This window comes from Colius striatus, chromosome 12, assembly GCF_028858725.1.
Source record: "Colius striatus isolate bColStr4 chromosome 12, bColStr4.1.hap1, whole genome shotgun sequence".
In the NCBI taxonomy this organism is placed as follows: Eukaryota; Metazoa; Chordata; class Aves; order Coliiformes; family Coliidae; genus Colius; species Colius striatus.
In genome coordinates, this window is record NC_084770.1 from 9,728,623 (window position 1) to 9,747,149 (window position 18,527).

The 18,527-nt window shown below is 35.2% G+C and overlaps 1 protein-coding gene across 11 annotated transcripts in view; it reads left to right on the top strand.

The window, feature by feature from the left end:
- The window catches only part of DLG1 (discs large MAGUK scaffold protein 1), a 144,891-nt gene that overhangs the window by 122,662 nt on the left and 3,702 nt on the right, over positions 1-18,527 (top strand). For 5 of the 11 annotated variants that reach the window (XM_062006201.1, XM_062006198.1, XM_062006206.1 and 2 more), the window contains 7 exons: positions 1,965-2,141; positions 2,328-2,397; positions 7,318-7,417; positions 10,680-10,721; positions 13,805-13,855; positions 15,032-15,133; positions 15,375-15,547. In XM_062006201.1, the coding sequence (XP_061862185.1) occupies positions 1,965-2,141; positions 2,328-2,397; positions 7,318-7,417; positions 10,680-10,721; positions 13,805-13,855; positions 15,032-15,133; positions 15,375-15,547 (715 nt within the window). Of the gene's footprint in view, positions 1-1,964; positions 2,142-2,327; positions 2,398-7,317; positions 7,418-8,111; positions 8,146-10,679; positions 10,722-13,804; positions 13,856-15,031; positions 15,134-15,374; positions 15,548-18,527 lie in introns of all 11 variants that reach the window. The other 6 variants (XM_062006204.1, XM_062006200.1, XM_062006205.1 and 3 more) reach the window with 2 other exon arrangements.

The window sequence follows — 18,527 nt, forward strand, 5'->3', positions numbered from 1 at the left end:
GCTGATGGAGAGTAAATCTGTTCCATGTTTTATCTCGTAATCCAAATCTCAGTCTATGCAATGTGCATAGAATTTAAAATCGAAAATAACTTTTAGTTCTGTCCATTTTTCTGACCAACATGATACATTTCAAGTTCAAACAATGGTGCTGGTTTCTGCTGGAATTGGAGCATGATTACCTCTCCAATGGGAAGAAACTTTACAATGTTGAAATAATTAGGAAATTTTAACAAAATCCATTGAATAAATAAGATGTGGGAGGTTTTCAAGTTTTTCAGTAGAACTTGATCAACAGCCTATGATACTGAAAGTAATGAGTGCAGCCAGGTAAAAAGACATTGTGGAAAATTCAGCAGTTTTGATATAGTCATGAAATTTTTAGCTTTGAAGGATAAACACACTTGAAACATGCAACTTAAACTTCAGTTTCTGTAGACTTGTAAATGAAGGAACCAAGTTACCTTTTTTAGTGCTATTTAGTTGTTGAGTAATAGAAAGTGAAACAGAAGGGAAAACTTGGTGCTTTCTCTGTAAAAAAATGTTAGGATTTCTTATTGAATTAGAAATGTAACTTCAGATTAGCTATCGTGGGACTGTGTTCAAAGTAGTACTTGATCAGGAATACCAAATTTAATTTTAATAAGTTAATGTTTATAGCTTACACTAAATAAATGTATACATGTTAATCTCTAATAAGTAAACTTACAGGGAGTTAATAAAAGAGGTGTTTTTATATGCCAGTCTGTAGATAAAAGTGTTGTTCTGGCTGTGACGTGAGTTCTCATTTGATGACTTGCCAGGCATACAGGAAAAGCCATGTTAATCTGTTGGAATCAAAAGACATCTTTGTTAATTCTGTTTACTTTTTGACTTGTTCATTTGGTCATTGCCACTTCCTGGTGCTCCTATAAATTTTAACTTCATGGTTTTGTCACTGCTGTGTGACACTCAAATTCATCTTATTATGAAATTATAAGCTTTGGCTTTTTTCCCTGTTAAAGTTATTTTTCTTACAGTGACCTCACCAGAGGAAAAATACTTGATGAAACTGCCTTTCATTGTGCAAAAACTATTCTGTGTAACTATTGAGCCAGTTTGAAGAGCATGTTTTGATAATACATGCTTTTAATCCGTTTATACTTGCGTTTCACTCTTGTGCATTTTTTCCCCATGCGGTTAACACATGTGTTAAAGCTGTTAGGCCCAGCTCACTGCTCATGAATTTATGTTCAAATTATCACTTGGCAGTTAAAAGTACTGCTGGTAGAAATCGTTGCTTGAATGCTAACAAGAAATCTAAGAAAATAAATTTCATGATGTATTCAATTAATTCAGTGAAAATGTGTGCAGTTTGAATCTGCATTATAAGTATATCATGGGTTACATGCAACGTATTTGAAGATGTGAATGATATTTGTCCAGAATGCTTCTTGAACAAATGTGTACAGAACAAATCTGGAGGAATGACTGCTAGGTGTAGGGTTCAGACTATATTTCTAAGTTGCTTTTTCCTCTGCAACTCTGCAGGATAACAACTTTTATTTTGAAAACAGACAACAGTTGTTATTTTCTAAAATCCAGTTCATGACTTGATATAAACCAATGTACATTACAGAACTTTGCACAGTGCTGTATGTTTCAAGTATTTGCCTTTGTTATCCTCGGCTGACATGGAACTTCTCAGTGCAAAGCACTTGCTGAAATGCAGGAGGCACCTTCTGTCAACCTCTTATGAAGCACTAGAGTTTTGCTTTAGATGGAATTCTCTTTAATTAAAAATGTATATGGATATTATACTGCATGTTTTCTCTGTGTGTATATGATAGAGTGCTTTTGATGTTCTTGTTTTAAGCAACTGCTATAATAATTTTTGAGCAACGCGGGCAGCTTACTTCATATTTTGTGCTACTCCCTGGTTTTTTTTCTTGATTTTTTCTATGTTAATCTTTTTCTTTTCAATGTAGAGCTCTTTTTGATTATGATAAGACTAAAGATAGCGGCCTTCCAAGTCAAGGATTGAACTTCAAATTTGGCGACATTCTGCATGTCATTAATGCTTCTGATGATGAGTGGTGGCAAGCACGGCAGGTAACTCCAGATGGAGAAAGTGATGAAATTGGAGTTATCCCAAGCAAACGCAGGTATGTCATATTTTACTGACTTTGCCATGCCTGCTACTGAACATCTGATACAATTAATACCTAAATTGCATCTGCTTTGCTCTTTGTTGATAATTCTGTAGTGCATCAATCACTGGTTTGTTTGCTTGTATCCTAAACTTCTGGAATGTTTCCGATTTACTGTTTTTGTGTATGTTTTTGCCATAGAGTTGAGAAAAAAGAACGAGCCCGTTTAAAGACGGTGAAATTCAATTCAAAAACAAGAGGAGATAAAGGGGTGAGTTAATGAAGTGCTAATTACATCCAGTGTTGTGAATGGTAACATTTTTCAATGGTTTACATCTCAGATTCTAGTGAAAAGATTAAATTCCGACAGGCATAAAATAATTGTGAGCACCAAAGCAAATTTTAATTGCCAAAACACTGCAAATTGTTTCAAGAATTAACTTAGAAATATATATTATCATTAGCAGTGTAGTGTAACAGGACTTGTAGATACTAATCAAGTATTGAATAATACCATTTCATTTTAACAGCTCTGCAAGTGCTCTTTATAAAGCGGTGTAGTCCTTTAGTATAGATGATACTCCTGGATTCTCTTTTTTGGGTAGTGGCTTACTACCAATTCTCAGAAAAATGAAAATATTTCTTTAAGGTTCCTTTAACTCAACTGGAAAAGAGGAAAGTAATGCTGAATGTGGTCCTTAAGACAAAATGAGGTCTTAGAATGGACATAGTTAGTGGACAGCATAAAGAAACTTTGTTCGTTCTTACGGATTAAGGAGCTTTCATGCAAGGGTGTAGGCCAACGAAAACTTGAGGCTTAGCACTCTTAGTGACTAGAATCAGTCTCTGTCTCACACATGTTCTTTCTTACTGCCATTCTCTAGTGGTGCAAATACGGATGTGGCTGTCCTCAAGTCAAATAAATAGCCAATGCAGATGAAAAATAACCTGAACCAAAAAAGATCCTGATTCTAATTTTAGTCAATCCCTTGGTGCAATTCACTGCACAATGTCCTGTCATACTAGATGTGATGGGAATGAGTGGTGAGAAAGCAGTGTAACTACTTAAGTAGTAATAGGAATGGTTGTAGCTGAAAATATAGCATTTGATAATGGTACAACAGCCTGTTTTATTTTGAGGATGAGACTTTTTTCCAATGTTATGGTCATTTTGAAATTTGAGAGAAAATTTCACAACGTCACAATTTTTAGCAGTAGTATCTAAGTAGTAATTTGAAGACTTAGATATATGCGATTTAGATGTAAGAGCCCTGTAAAGTAATAATATATTGTGATTCTTAAGAATCTGAAAGATACTTTGAACTTCTAGGGAAGCTATTTCTTAACTAGTGATTATTTTTTTAATAGCACTAATGCTGTAACATTAGTCAGTCATTTTTGTAGGTCCTAAAAATTCCTTCTAGTCATTTATTTCAGTTACAGTGTTTCCATTACTTGAAAAATAACATATATAAAATATTCAAGTTTCAATATACTGATAGTGTGAGACTTTAAAGAGTGTAAAATCCATACGTACATCCCTTGGCTATATGGCAAAGGTTTCAGTTCAGTTTATTAATGAAGAAAATGTCATTGTCTTCTGTAAGTATTTGTTTGCAAGGAAATCAATTACTTCTAGTTATTTTCTGATGAACCATTACAGTACTGCCTTGATGTTTCACTGGATTATTTGCAGTTTGTTTTGGTGCATTCACATTTTGGTATTGGAATAAAATGTTATCAACTGATGTGGTAATACTTAACCTGATAGTTTTTATAACTTGAGTTCACATTTTAGAAGTCACATAAATAAAATGGCATAAGTACATTAATTTTTCAAATGTTACTGTGTTCTTGCAAAGGTAATTGCATGGTTTTGTGGTTTGTTTACCAATAAACTGCAAACAGTTGATTAATGATGAATTTGAAGTAGCATTTTGACAATAGCAGAGTTAGTGCACAGTCCCTGTGTACTAGCAGAGCTCCAAAGATACGCATGGAATACTGAGTGGAAAAGCAACTACGCTTGCCATTGATGTACAACTGCAGCTCTTTTTCTATAGTAACATTTCATTTTGCAAACATGCTTACATTGTTCACAATCTTTTGCTTCAGCTGTAAATGTTTTAGCATGATTTCTCCTTAAGTATTCTTCCTGTATTTGTCATAATGATATTGTTCTCAGTAAGATGTCTGCACCATTCATGTCTTCATGGACTGTGTGCCATCCTGTGTCTATATATGATAACACTCCATTGAGAGGCTGAAATAGCAACTTTGTACAGTTCTTCAAAATTTCTACCTTAAAACTTTAAAAATAACATTAAAATCCATGTCCCTTTCATTGTAATAAAAGATAAAAAAATTGGAGGAGAAACAGTTAATTTTTTTTTTGTTTGCTCCTTTCATATACACGTTTATCTCACTTTCTGTGCTGCTTCTGTTTTAATAGATTCTGCTTATGATGCCTGTTTGATTTGCAGTGGGCTTATGAAAAATTTAATACAATTACTATGCATTTTCAACTAATAAGCAATTCTGTCTAGCTTTTTATAATCATAGTGTCTTTTAAAAAGAATCTTTTGGCTAATCTTTTATACAAAATCAGTATAATATTACTTTTCTTTTTTTTTTTGTGGCAATGGAACTGACTCTGACCATTATACATGCAGTATATTAAACTTCATATCGGTAAAATTAGATTTGCTATAGAGAAACTTGAAGTAATTATTGTTAAGAAATACTTTGAAAACAAGTGAAGAACCTGATTACGTTTTATGGTCTCAAGTAAATCAGCCACTCCTTTTATTTTAACTCTATATATTGCTTATTTCACCACCTCAGTTAAACTGCACCATTTTAGCTTTGTTACATTTATTTCCCCTGTTCTTTTACTCAAATTGAGGGATTTGTCTGAATGGGACAATTATATAGACATAAGGATTCCAGTTTTTTATGTTCATGTTAGTGTTTTTTCAGTATACTCTGCAAAGATCTCCTGTGAACATATTTCTTCATTGCCCTTGTTCTATAGATTGCATTAACCTTTCTGGTTATGACAAGTCAATTGCAAAGACTTGCTGACTTTAAATACAGAAGGTCAGGAGGACTGTAACCTAAAGCCTTGCCCATGTCAACTGTGGTTCCTGGAAGCATATGATTGACTCAAAACCAGTTCTTTTGTCCATATGACAAGTTGATAGTTTACCAACTCTTATAGCAGAATGATAGTTTTAGTTGAACACAGATTCTAGCCATTTAGTTTTATGGATTTCCTACTTAACACAAGCTCTATGTCTTTGATTGTACTCCCATAGTACCATGTGCCGCTTGAACACCTGTTAATTGTAAGCTTTTTTTAAACAATGGGATATTTCAGTATCTGATGTTGCCAAGCAAGTCTGTATTAAAGCAGATTGGCATAAGGATTGTTAATACTGTAGCAGGATGCAGCTTTTGTGTTGCACTATAGGCATTCTCTTTAGGAAGGCCAAATGCAAGTTTTGTAATTGTACTGAAGAAGGTGGTCCACAGTTTGAAAAAACTGTCCTTTTTGACCCCTACTTGTTAGTTCATTTCATTCCATACTTAAAGCTGATGGAAAAGATAATTCATCTTTTTGCAACTGTATTGCATAGAATAGAGGAAGATGAGCTCACACTGGCTGAGGACAGAAAATTACTTGAAAGTTAAAATGCTCAGAATTTTGGAAACAACTGTTAATAGAGTTTTTAACGTATGAACTGAAAATATTGTGAAGTTCTTTTAAAAGCAACTTTTAAAAATGGTTCTGTGGAAGTTTTACTACTTCCTGCTGCATATGGGCTCTGCTTGACTTAGAAGTAAACAGTCCAGCATAGTGTCCCAAAATCCAACTGGGCATTTTCTTGCTTTGCCGTCCTTCCCATAACAGAGTTTCTGCAGAACAAATGACAGAAACGTGACAAATTTCACTTATGCCTGAAGATGAAAAGAAATTTCATCTAGCTTCAAATTAGCTGTATTAGTTCTAGTACTGGGCATAATTGCAATAAAAATATTACTTAAACATTGAGTTTCTTTATTGACTTAGAACAGTGAGTTAAAAGTGCTTTATTCACATAGTGTGTTCAGCAGAGGGCATGGCAGATACTACTAAATGTTGTGTTAATTATACCTGTAGACATACGTGTATATATAAATGAAAATACACTGGTACTCTCCATTGCCAAGGAGATCAGGAGCACAAAGGTACTTTACATTCAGCTGGGTGGATGTGTGTCTATATAGGTAACTAGAAATTTTCATAACAACTGAGATACAGAAATTCTTCAGCAACACAATTAACATCAGTTAATGTCAAAAGTTACTGAATGTGATCCTTGGACATAAAGGGTTTTTCACGTGGTAATTCTCTAGAAATGCACCCTTGCAAAAATGATTGCCACAGTAAACAAAGGAGTTTGTATCTTTTGGAGGGTAATCTTGATATTGGAACGCAGTCTTCATAGAGGGATTTCTTTCAGTGCACTTGCAATGAATAGCCTTTGTGAAAGCTTGAAAAAAGTGCAGGTTTGGGTTGGTGGTTTTTTTTTTAACTTTTTTCCTATTTCACTATTGCTTAGTTTTACCCTGAGAGCATTTGGTACAGTGCCAGGTTTTAACTTCTGTTTTTCTTTACTAGAAGATACATTATTTAGCAGTTCTCACCAAAGTATTTATATATAGTTTTGCCTTTACAAATGGATAACACTGGCAGATACTTCTGGTGTGCTGTTATGATGTCAGCTGTTTGCAAAAGCATGTGTAGAGCCTCAGCATTTTTTAATATACTGTAACCCTTATATTAGATATGCTATCAGGGATTTAATTGACTTTTGAGTTCATTATGATTTTGGCCATCTTATAGCAACCAAGTTTTTCCACATTTTCTTACACTCTCAGCAAGCCTTAATTTGTGAAATACAGGTCAGGCTGTATAGGATGAACCAGCCTGCCAGTTCTCTCTGTAGTAAGCATGTGAAATATGGAGAGTGTGAGCAAAGCCATGATCCCAATCTCTATTTTTAATGAGATGAGAAGATAGTGTTAAACTGAAATATGCACTGCATAATGTGGTTATAGGAGTCAGCTTCCACAAAGCTGCTGGTCTGGGCCTTTGTTCACACAGACATTAGACATCCTTTGTTTTGCCCCTCCTTCTCTTCTTCAGCAGTCATTCAATGACAAGCGTAAAAAGAACCTCTTTTCCCGAAAATTTCCCTTCTACAAGAACAAGGACCAGAGTGAGCAGGAAACCAGTGATATTGACCGTAAGTATGTGGCATTCGATGGAGAGTGAAGCACACGTAGAAGGGCCTGCTAGATTGCAGTAGGGTGTTACCATGGAGACAGTTTCATGAGCTGCAACAGGCTAATGATGACAAACCAATCTACAAAATCAGTGAAACCATTTGTTTGCTGTTAAAGCAGAATTTAACCCAATAGTATCCCAGTTTGGAATAAACTGGGAAGTACTGTTGAGTAACGATGTGTTTGTAACTGGAAGAGGTAACAGCCTTACTGTGCTATCTGTGATGGTTCCTCAATTCTGACTTGGTGGAGAGGACACAGCAGTGAAGAAATTATAACAGGACTTACCAGCTTCTCAGATTAGACCCTTTGGACCGGTTTCTACAAAGAAAGAAATGCTAATTTGGTTTTTATAATTGAGAGAGTTTATTTTGATGTTCAGTGTTGTTGAAAACACTAAAATAAAAATGTCTTCTCAAAAAAAAGTTACATAATTTTCTTACTTCAGACCAGATCTGCTACAAACTGCTTTCTCTGCCATTAGCATCACTGATTACACTTCATGTGCCATTCAGGTGAAATCCTATAGACCTGCCTTTCCCTGTGATGTTCTGGGAACTGTCTCCTGTCGTAGCGCCAATTTTATATATTACTGACAATTATTTTCTTTGTGATTGTCTTTTTATTGCTTGCCCTCTGGGGACTACTCTGCAGGAGGTCCCTGACGACATGGGATCAAAAGGCCTGAGTAAGTGATCAAAATCCTCCCAAGTTATTTTAACCTCCGTCTGAAAAATTAACTTCTTTTTTTTTAACAGATCTCTTTGAGGGTGATGCTCTACTGGCATAAGGAGATTGACTCTAAAAATGTTTTTTAAGCTTTTTTTTTTGAGTTTGTAGCATTCTGGGGGTTTTTGCTTTCAGGAGTGTGTTACTTTAAGTTTCGTGTGACTATCACATTAGTTTTTTTTGTTGTTCTTCAGAAGCTTACCAGCGCTTACTTGTTTGTCCTTAATAGTATCGTGTTTTTAATTTTGGTGGTTATTTTTGTCACTTTCATTTTGTCTTTGTGTCGTTAGTTATTTAAAAATAACCAATGACTTTTTACAGTGATAGTACAACCGTTGCCGCCATACTCTTAACTAGTGACAGTTTTCAATCCTTTCTCCAGGTGACTGATGTTTACAGCTACGTAAAACAAACAAAACTTTACTTAACAAATGATGTGAGAGTTGTTTTTACTTATTTGAACTCTTAAGATGCTTTTAGATCAGGTAGAAGGGAAGCTAGCAGAGGAGACTCATAAGCATTTGTTGTATTTCTTGCAGAAATGTTAATGTTTGAATACAATTAAGATTCAGAAGCTGCTGAGTATTCTTAATAAATCTGTCTACACAAAACCCACTAACTATGATACTAAAATGACAAAAAAGTCAAAATGTACCTTCATCACAGATATTAAACACATACATTACTACATGTTTATCCATCACAAAAGTACGTGACTAAAGGTCATTGAAAACAACAGTTCATTCCAAGGTGTAACTATGATGCAGTGTTCCTGAAGTTACGTGTAGGAAGCCCTGTATTTCTATACTTGGCCTCAATCATGACATAAATTTAGTAGCTGTAACATCAATTTTCCATTTCTGAAATGACTAGTTTCAAGCAAATGCTTTGTCTAGAGCAGAAGACCTTTGCATTGCAGACTTTATGACTTTATGGCTTAGAGCAGATTATCAACAGCCTTTTTGACCTTACGGTCATACCTATGGCTACATAATATAGTCCAGAAATGCCACTAGGTGATTCTGTTACAAAAACAAATTGCTTCTAGCCTGTTTTTCAGCACAGACAGGGTTACTGAAACTGCCTTACTACACTTAAATTACGCTGTGCAGACTGCTGTTCTTGCTGGCATTTTAGGCTTTACATCTACACCAATTGTGCCCATTATCAGACTATGACAACACTTGTGTTCTCAATTGACAATGTCAATATCTACCCTTTCATGTTCTGCTATGAGGCTTTTAAATATCACTGTTTGCCTCTTCCATGTCAATGTGGACTTTCTTTTTCCAAGCCAAGGAAATGAAAATAGATACAAACTGCTTGTACTTGCAAACATTCAGAAGTGTTTTTCCTACACAGAAACAAAATAAGAGAGTTCAGTTATAATTTATAGATATTATTTTATTTATAGATATTATTGTCATCAAAATATATTTTAAAAGGTTAATTAGTTTTCTTTATCACTGGAGGCATGCTTCCTTCATAACTACATTCTTCTCCTTGCTTCCATCAGTCCTGTAGAGGAACCACACTGAATGTAATGACTTATTAAGGCTCCTCAAGACATCAGTATGTGTTATCATATGCACACAGTTATGTACATAAATTGAAATTAATTGGATTTAATGTGTATAGGTCAAACACAAGTGTCCACATGCAGTGTTAACCTGTGAAAGTTAGTGTGTTCGCACCAGGTGGCATGAAGTTTGATTCTTTACAGTAAAGTTCAGCAATGTCAAAGTTTACATTTGCTCACCACAATTGTGGAGTTTTCAGCTAACCGAGAAGACTGATACCTGAAATTCTCAAATTGCATTATTTTTTTATCATAGACATCTTTAACACAGCTACATAGCTTAAAAAAGTAAATACATAAATGCTTTGTAGCTACTGAAGTGTTTTGATTACTATGCAAAGTGAAATGAATATAGGTAGTCTTGGATAAAAGTTAGGAGCTGTTGAAAACTAAAGCAGTACTGGGGGGAAAAAAAACCCCACTTAATTCTATATTGCACTTAAGTGAACCATTTAACATACCTTAGGAAAGTGTCTACTGTTGAACACTATATTTCTTGCAATAAAGCCCAATGTCTTCTGCTCAAAGAACCAATATAATCCATAAATTGCCTGCATAAAAGTTGAAATGCATAATCCCGTAGTTTTTGCTTAACAAAATCCACCTTGAAGTGAAAACCTAAAAATTACAGGGTTACATGTGAACTATGAATTAGTGTACTTTTCATAATCTTATTTTGATGTGTTGTTTAATGTTTTTCTTTTTATTAACATCAATTCCTTTTGTATGGAATTAAGCTTGTTCCTGAGAACTATCAGAAGTACCTTAACTTTTATATGCAGTATGTATTGATTTCAGCATTTTGATATCAGTATTGTCTTTCATCTGGATTATTTTGTGTCAGTTTGCGTTCTGTTGGACTCATGCCGTTGGTGTATGTTCCTTATTTTTTTCCCATTGTGTTGCAATTTCAGAGCATGTAACCTCTAATGCCAGCGATAGTGAAAGTAGTTACCGTAAGTGTTTTTAAGTTCTTTTTTCTCTAGAACCTTTTGTTTCTGTAGCTTTTCCTTTGGTTTTGTTTGTCCGTCTTTTCTGGGTATTTACATGTTAATAGAACTTCCCAGTCAACTTCAGGTGAAATTCATACCCATGTGTTTGGTGGAGTGCTGCAAGTTGTGCTGTGTCTTTGTTTTTTAAAAAACTGACTAGAGAGAATCATTGCAGACCTCCTTGATGGTTATTTTTATTTTGAGCTATGATTGTTTTAGTTCAGATTAATTTAAAACTGTTCCTCTTGTTTAAAATTATGTAAGCCAGCTGGACCTATCAAAACCTAAATGTAAATTTAAATGCTGACAAATACAATTATATGTCGTTGAGCTTAATCCTGGAGGCATAGCTAGACTGTGTAATCTGTTAAATGGTCCAATAACTCTCTACAGTTCTTCACAACCAATATTCCCATTGAATACTTATGTACTTCTATTGAAAGTAAAGATAAGCAAACATGTATTTACCCTTGCTTTCAGCTTCCATTTATCTATTCTGTCAAGTGTGGGTGCTTAGTATGAATTGTCTTCAAAGCATACGGCACATATTCAGTGCTGGAGACAGTGACAATAAATGAGCATGCTAGGCACGTATGCGAGCTCTCTCTGAATGCATAGTATCTTTTAAACACTACACTGAGTTAGCTTTTTCTACTAGCCTAAGCTACAGTACTATTTACTGTTACGCAAGCTGCAGTAATAGTACACATTCACAGTGGGCAATATGCTGCATGATGCTGCTCTACCATGTCTTAAAATGTATTAAACCAGAGCTAGAACTTCAGTCCCACTGATCATTTCCAGTGGGCAACTATTCAGGAAGGTGCATGGTACAGACCTGGAACCCAGAACAGAGCAGAACAGGAAGATGAAGTTGAGGGTTTGAAGAGGAATATGAGAAAGTGGAACTGTAAAAGTCGCGCAGTGTTAAACTGAGTGGCTCACTGATCAGCTTCTGGTGGCCTGCTGGCTGTATACTGGGCACTTCAGAAACAGATATAATTTATATTAGGGTCGTGAGGAAGATGATTCATTAACAGATATATTTGGAAGCTCAGAGTTGATGATCTACATTGTTTCATTCCAGATGATTACACTCAAGGAGAGAATTTATACATGTATATAAAATGCAAACAGTGTTGTAGACTGTAATTGAAAACAAACCAATCAGAGGAGGCATTTGTGTTCCCTGAGAATAACACAAAATTAAGCGTGTATGGAAGTTGCCTTTGACAACATTAGACATTTTAATGCCATTAAAACTATCTTAACTGTGGCTGTTTCTTCATAGTTTTGCTGGTTCCCCTCACCCCCCCTCAATTTTTCTCAGAGCTTGCTTAATTTATATTGAAAGCTCATTAACACTAGTACTAGTTACCTTTTTATTCTGTTGAAGCCCCAGTTTTATTATGATGCCTTGGATTTGCTTGTCTGAATGTGTAATTCCAAGGAGTTTTTATTAAAATATATTTTTTTTAATTTCTTCTTACTGCTCTCTAATATGAAAGTTATCTTGATTACAGATGAGTACGGTTGTTCAAAAGGTTCATTCTGTTAATATTCATTTTTCTAAAGTATTGAAAAGCAGTGACAATATATACTTTTTGCCCTTAATAAGGGGATGCTTTTTACTTGTTATTACCTCTTTAGTAGTTTACTTAACTAAGTTTTGACCTTATAGCAATGTGACTTCTCCAAAGAAGTATCTAATTATATGTGAGCTGGATCCTTCATAGATGAGTTGATAGTTGGTGATTCCCTTTTCCTTTCCTGAGCCTAAAAAGGGTTCTGAAAGTATATACTGTCCCTCTGAAATCCATTTGCATGAGTAACTTTTTGAGCTATTAAAATATACAAGTTGCATGTTTTTGTGTCTGTCTTAAGGTATTCCTCACTTGCAGTAACTAAAAAAATTAGAATGTACATTCATGTACTGCTGTGTTACAGTTGGAATGCAAATTTATTGCAAATAAGAGAAATAGTTTTCCGTATTTGTAAATTTGAGATTCAAAAGATAACTTGTATTCACTATGAAATAAATACATATATAGAAGCAATATATGAATTTTTAAAAGCCTTCATTCGCCATCTGTTTCTATACAACTGTAGTATAGCATTGGTGTTTTCCTTTGCCTATTGTAAGTGTGGCTTATGAACTCCAAAGAAAGTTCCAAAATTACACAATTGAGTTAATGAAGGACTGCATTTTATTCAGAGTTCATAGTGACGTAATGTAATACGATCTTTATCTTCAGAGTTATAAATTCTCTGCTCTCGTTGAGTTAATCTTAGTGATTTAAATGCAAGAAATCTTACTCAGAGATATCTTGTTAGACTAGAAATAATCTTTTAGAGGGATGGCAACTGAGGTATATTTCAGATGTTTTCACTAACATTTAAAAAGCCTGTAGCTGTCAAAGGTCAAAATTCAGTTTATTTTCGTTCACTGCTGATGTGCTTTCTGGAGCTGAGAACAATACAAAGCATTTTCTGTTTTAAACTTCATTTTAAAAGTAATTAGTAAAATAATAGTTATTTGGTATATACAATCATAATATTTTTTGTAGAATTAGAGGAGTTGAAGATGTTTATATAAATGCCACTTGACATACATTCTAGTCAGCCCTGGGTAAATATAGAAAAATGTTACTGTGAGTGCTGGCCTCAAAGTATGGAGAATGTTCATGCTGAAGGTGGCATTGCCTCTAGCAGTGAATGATAGCATGCATGCATTTCATTCAGGGAAACGTGTGTAAGAGCATTTCAGTAATGCTTTAAATTTCTTCTTGTGCTTGATGTCAGTTTGACATGCTAATATAAACCAGGAAATTATGTATACTGTATGTGTCTCGTGCTTTAAAATTGTGTGTTTGGCTTATCTTTGTGATTTTTACTAGTCATTACTCTTTAACAATGTCTTTCATTACTATAATTGTAACACATATTACTGAGAGATGTCTCTATCATTATAGTTTATTGAATGACTCAATTTAAGAATGTTGGTTTAGAAAAAGATACATAGATGTGTCTTTGCATTTACATTTTAGGTGGCCAAGAGGAATATGTCTTGTCATATGAACCAGTCAATCAACAAGAAGGTTTGTAACTCTCAGTATAAAACAAATATCATCTGAATTATCAGAATGCGTCATGTGCCCTTACATACAGAGCACCATGATAAAACTTCTAATTTGAACCTGTTACCATTATTCAGATGAGTAAAGCATAAAGGCATAAATTATTAAATGCAGTTCCTGAATTTAGTGCAGAATCCACAGGTGTGCTACTTCAAGTAACTTGTGTGACTTACGTTGTGTAAGGAGAATATGGTATGTTTAATGGTTTTATCAGTGTGAACCTCAGAAATTACAATTTTCTTCCATTTCCAATTGCTTTAGCTTTCTCACCATTGTGGTTTCATTTTTGTATTACAGCAAACAGTGTGTCAATAGCCCGTCTATCTATTTTAGTAAGCTTTAATTGAAGTATCTCGAAAACCTAGCAGTCTCCCACTTCTGTATGGGCTCCTTACATGGCTACATGTGGTTACCAATTAACAAGGGATTTCTTTTAATTTTTTTTTTTTTAGAAAAAAATATTTTTAACAAAATGGAAATTGATAAGAGAAAATATTTTCTCACAGTGGCATTATTAAAAAATATTTTTTACTGATTTCCAGTGGGTTGCTAGAATTTCCTTTAGACCTTGGTCCTGGTCTTGATTCACTCAGTATGAGAGAATTTTTGCTGTTCCCATTCACTGCCACAGGTGTAACTATTTGATTTACATTATCTAACACAGAGCTCGTGTTTTTAAATCAGTGTGTGGAAGGGATGTCCTTTAAGAGTACATGATATGTATTACCTATCAATTAAGATGGCAGTCGAAGTAAGTAAACTTCATGTATTTACATGCATTTTTAGTGTCAGGATTTCATATGTGGTTTGATGCAGTGAATGGCACAGCGCAGTTGCTTTTAGTAACCTTGTGGAACACATATGCCTGTGTAGACTTTCTGCTCCAACTTGTTAACCATGGCATATGGGTTCTATTTGGTCAGTAAGCTTCTAAAAGTGGTAAAAATTGTTATATGAGACTACTACAAACTACATTGTTTATATCATACAATTCTTCAACATGTTTATCTTCTCCTTAGGAGTACATATTCTTTTAGGTATTAAAAATCATTACTATGGGATAAAACTTGTCTTGCTGGACTGTACAAGTTAGTAATCATACTGAAATATAACATGTTATTCCTTTACATTTAATAGTCAGTTACACTCGACCTGTGATTGTTTTGGGACCCATGAAAGACAGAATAAATGATGATCTGATCTCAGAATTTCCAGACAAATTTGGCTCATGTGTTCCACGTAAGTCTAAGCAAATACTAAGCAATTCTAAATGTATTTTCCTACTAAATTTCTTAATAGACATCTTCTGAATGTTGAGTGAAGAATAACATATTGTCTATATATATATAGACCCATCCTAATTGTCAGTCCTTTGCTTGTGAAAATTTTTCAGTATAAATGGGAGATTATTTTTTGACATTGTAGGGAAAATGTAACTGGTTCTTGTTTTGCTTCTAAAATTACTGGTTTATATTTAAAGATACTACTAGACCAAAACGAGATTATGAGGTGGATGGACGTGATTACCATTTTGTCACTTCTCGAGAGCAAATGGAGAAGGATATTCAAGATCACAAATTCATTGAAGCTGGACAGTACAACAACCATCTTTATGGAACAAGTGTCCAATCAGTGCGAGAAGTAGCAGAAAAGGTAAATCAATGCCAATTACTTTCATTTACTGAGGTCGTGATCTAACTGTGCTGAAGTGCAAGAAGCTTTAGGAACTGTGACTTTAAAAGGAATTGGTACAAAACTAGAAATGAAGCATGTTATCATAACTGCATTTAGGGAAATAATGAAGCTTTCAGTTAAACCATAATGACTAAATTATGGGAAAACAGCAACCCTAGTTTGTTCCCTCTTATAAAAAGAGAAGAGAGAAGAAATAATTGGAATTAAGGGCTACTTAGCCTAGCTCACATAGATCATTAACAAATTAAGAATAGTAGTGGTGGAGTCACTTAATGTGATGATTCATTTCTTATAGACCTGTCCAGAACAAAACTTCTGAAAAATACTGTTCTTTGTGCCCTGCATGGATTTAGCTGACAAAAGGGGAAAAGAGTAAATGAATATATTTAATTTTAAAAAGACTTTTTACAAAAGTACCACTACATTTTGAAGGCAAATCTTACTGGCTTTATCCTGAAGAGATTTTAGTTTACTAATTCTTGCAAAATTAAGAATTTCCAAATGCAGACTTAAGTTTACTTCAGCTCTCTGAAAAAGAGTAGGAAGAAGGATGAGTATTTCTTACGGTAAGATCCTTGTTTTAAGGAAGATGGGGCTTTGTGAAAATTCTTTGCAGGTAGTCTACATTAGATTGGTGAGTGTTCTGCTGTTTATAAATATGGTGCATTTACAGTAGACAATGTTATCTGTACAAGAGAAGAAGCTCAGATCCTGGTAGCTCAGATCCAATCCTTCAGCTCCACCTTAGACCTGAAATTGGCTGTTCTTTTGCTTATCTAGTGGGGTTAGAAAGACATAAAATGTGAATCCTTTATAAACTGACATGAGGAACAAAACACTACTAGATGTTTCCATGCTATTAAATCTTTTGCACAGTCGTTGTGGGAGTTTGTGTCGATCCAGCAATTTCTCGGTTCGGATAATATTATTTTTCTGGAAAACAATGGCTTATCCTTCAGAACTTGACATCAATGCTGTGATAGGGCTGCAAACTGGTCAATCTGAGGCTGCTCACTCCTTGTGTTCCTCTCTGTCTTGCTTAAGAGATGAGTGTCTTCAGTGGATCTTATTACTGGGATGTAAAAGATGATTTCTAAGTTTTCTATGATGAATTCAGGGAAAGACAGAAGTGACTGCCAGTACCCCAAAAGCAACAGAATTCTTGCAATAGCTTTAAATAGTGTTAATTTTCCCATGCTTCCAGATGATCCCTATCTCTCATTTCGTTGCCTAAAACACAGCTAAAGATGCTTTTTGTCATTATTCGCTGTGCTGTGCTGTGTTTCTCAATTAGATGCAGTATGAGTAAGGAACTTTAAGGATATGTGAAATAATGTGTAAATGCACTGTGCAAAGAGAAAAAGAGCCTCCCTGGATGAAAATGGGATAACTGCATCATTGAGTATAGAATCATAGAATCATTTTGGCTGGAAGAGCCCTTTAAGAGTCCAGCCTTTGTCCTAGCCCTGAGGCCACTGTTTACACATATTCATTGTTGGTTTGGAATAAACTGTCACAGTTATATTCCATAAAGTCCAGCACAGCCACTGTGCTGACAGTCTAGTCCTCTACCTTTTGCCCAAAGTTGTTTGGCAACTGGCATAAGTTCTTGGGCCAAACGTGGGAAACTAAGTGTCTTATCCTGAACAGGAAAATGGATTGGGTAATGCTCTTAATTCTTGGTTCGCAGAGAACCTGCCACATTTTAAAGAGAATCCATTTGAATAGAATGAGATCAGCACATGTCGTAAAATACTCTTCTGGAACATACATATACCTTAGATAATACTAGTCAGCATCTAAATCCATGGTCTGGATCTGGGAAACAGCTATCGTCAGTTGAAAGCAAGCAAGTTGTTCACGTGGGAAGAACACTTCTATCATCTTCAGGAGTTCTTGACATAAAATTACGTGTGTTTATCGTGCAAGACATCAAATGTAAATGATCCTAGTGATCTCGTCTGACAGGAAGCAGAAATGTGTCAGCCCTTTTAGACCGAATCACTTCTTTGGGTCTTCAGCATACCCTCCAAGAGTTATCTTCCAGGAGTTCAGGAAGTACATTGTATGATACGAGTAACCTTTGGTTTTATGGTGTTTGTCAGTTTGCATTGTGGCTCACAGAGTTCTGACATTCATTGTCATCTCCTAAAGAAAAAGCTTGTCTTATTTTAGTCACCTGACGGTGTTTTTCCTGTTCGTCATCTGCCATTCCTTTCTAAAATGATGGTATGCCACATTACTCCAGTGCTTCTCAGAATGGAAAGAAAGAAAGAAAGATGTGTGAGATGGAAATGAGTGCATGAGAGATGTGGGTTGCTGAGGAAGGAAGCGCCTTTGAGATATCCCAGAATACTGGAAAATTGCTTATAGTGGTAGATTAAAGATGGGGTGAAAAGCAGCCCAACCTCATCGTCTCCCAGCTGCCCAAGGAATGGTGAAGTTATATTTGTTTCTCAAGAGATGAAAAAATAATCAGCCCAAATAAATTGATTCACTGTCTCAAACTTGGCACTTTACTGTGTGGTACCTGGGGGGAGGAGAGCGCTTGTATTCAGTTTCATCTAATGATTCTGATTGTGGCATATTTCTCTGCCCTTAGAGGCAATAGCATCCTCAGCCATACCAGTTATCTGGCTCCTCTCTGACCTGCATCTGTGATATGGGCTCCCTCCCTAAAGGATCCTCAGATTAGTTTAAAAAGATTTTTAAATACCATTTTGGTGGCATGGTTGAAGAACAACTGTTTCACTGGATGGTTGTGCATTGTCAGTTCAGCTGCAGCCAGTGGTGGAGGGAGGAAGGAAGAAGAGTCAGGAACATCTCAAATGGTGTATGTTCCCACCAGTGGGGTATTGTGGGACCTTGTGCCAAAGTGGTGAAATCGTGATACATTGATGCAAAAGCTCTAATTTTGTTGCCTTCAGTGGAGACGTTT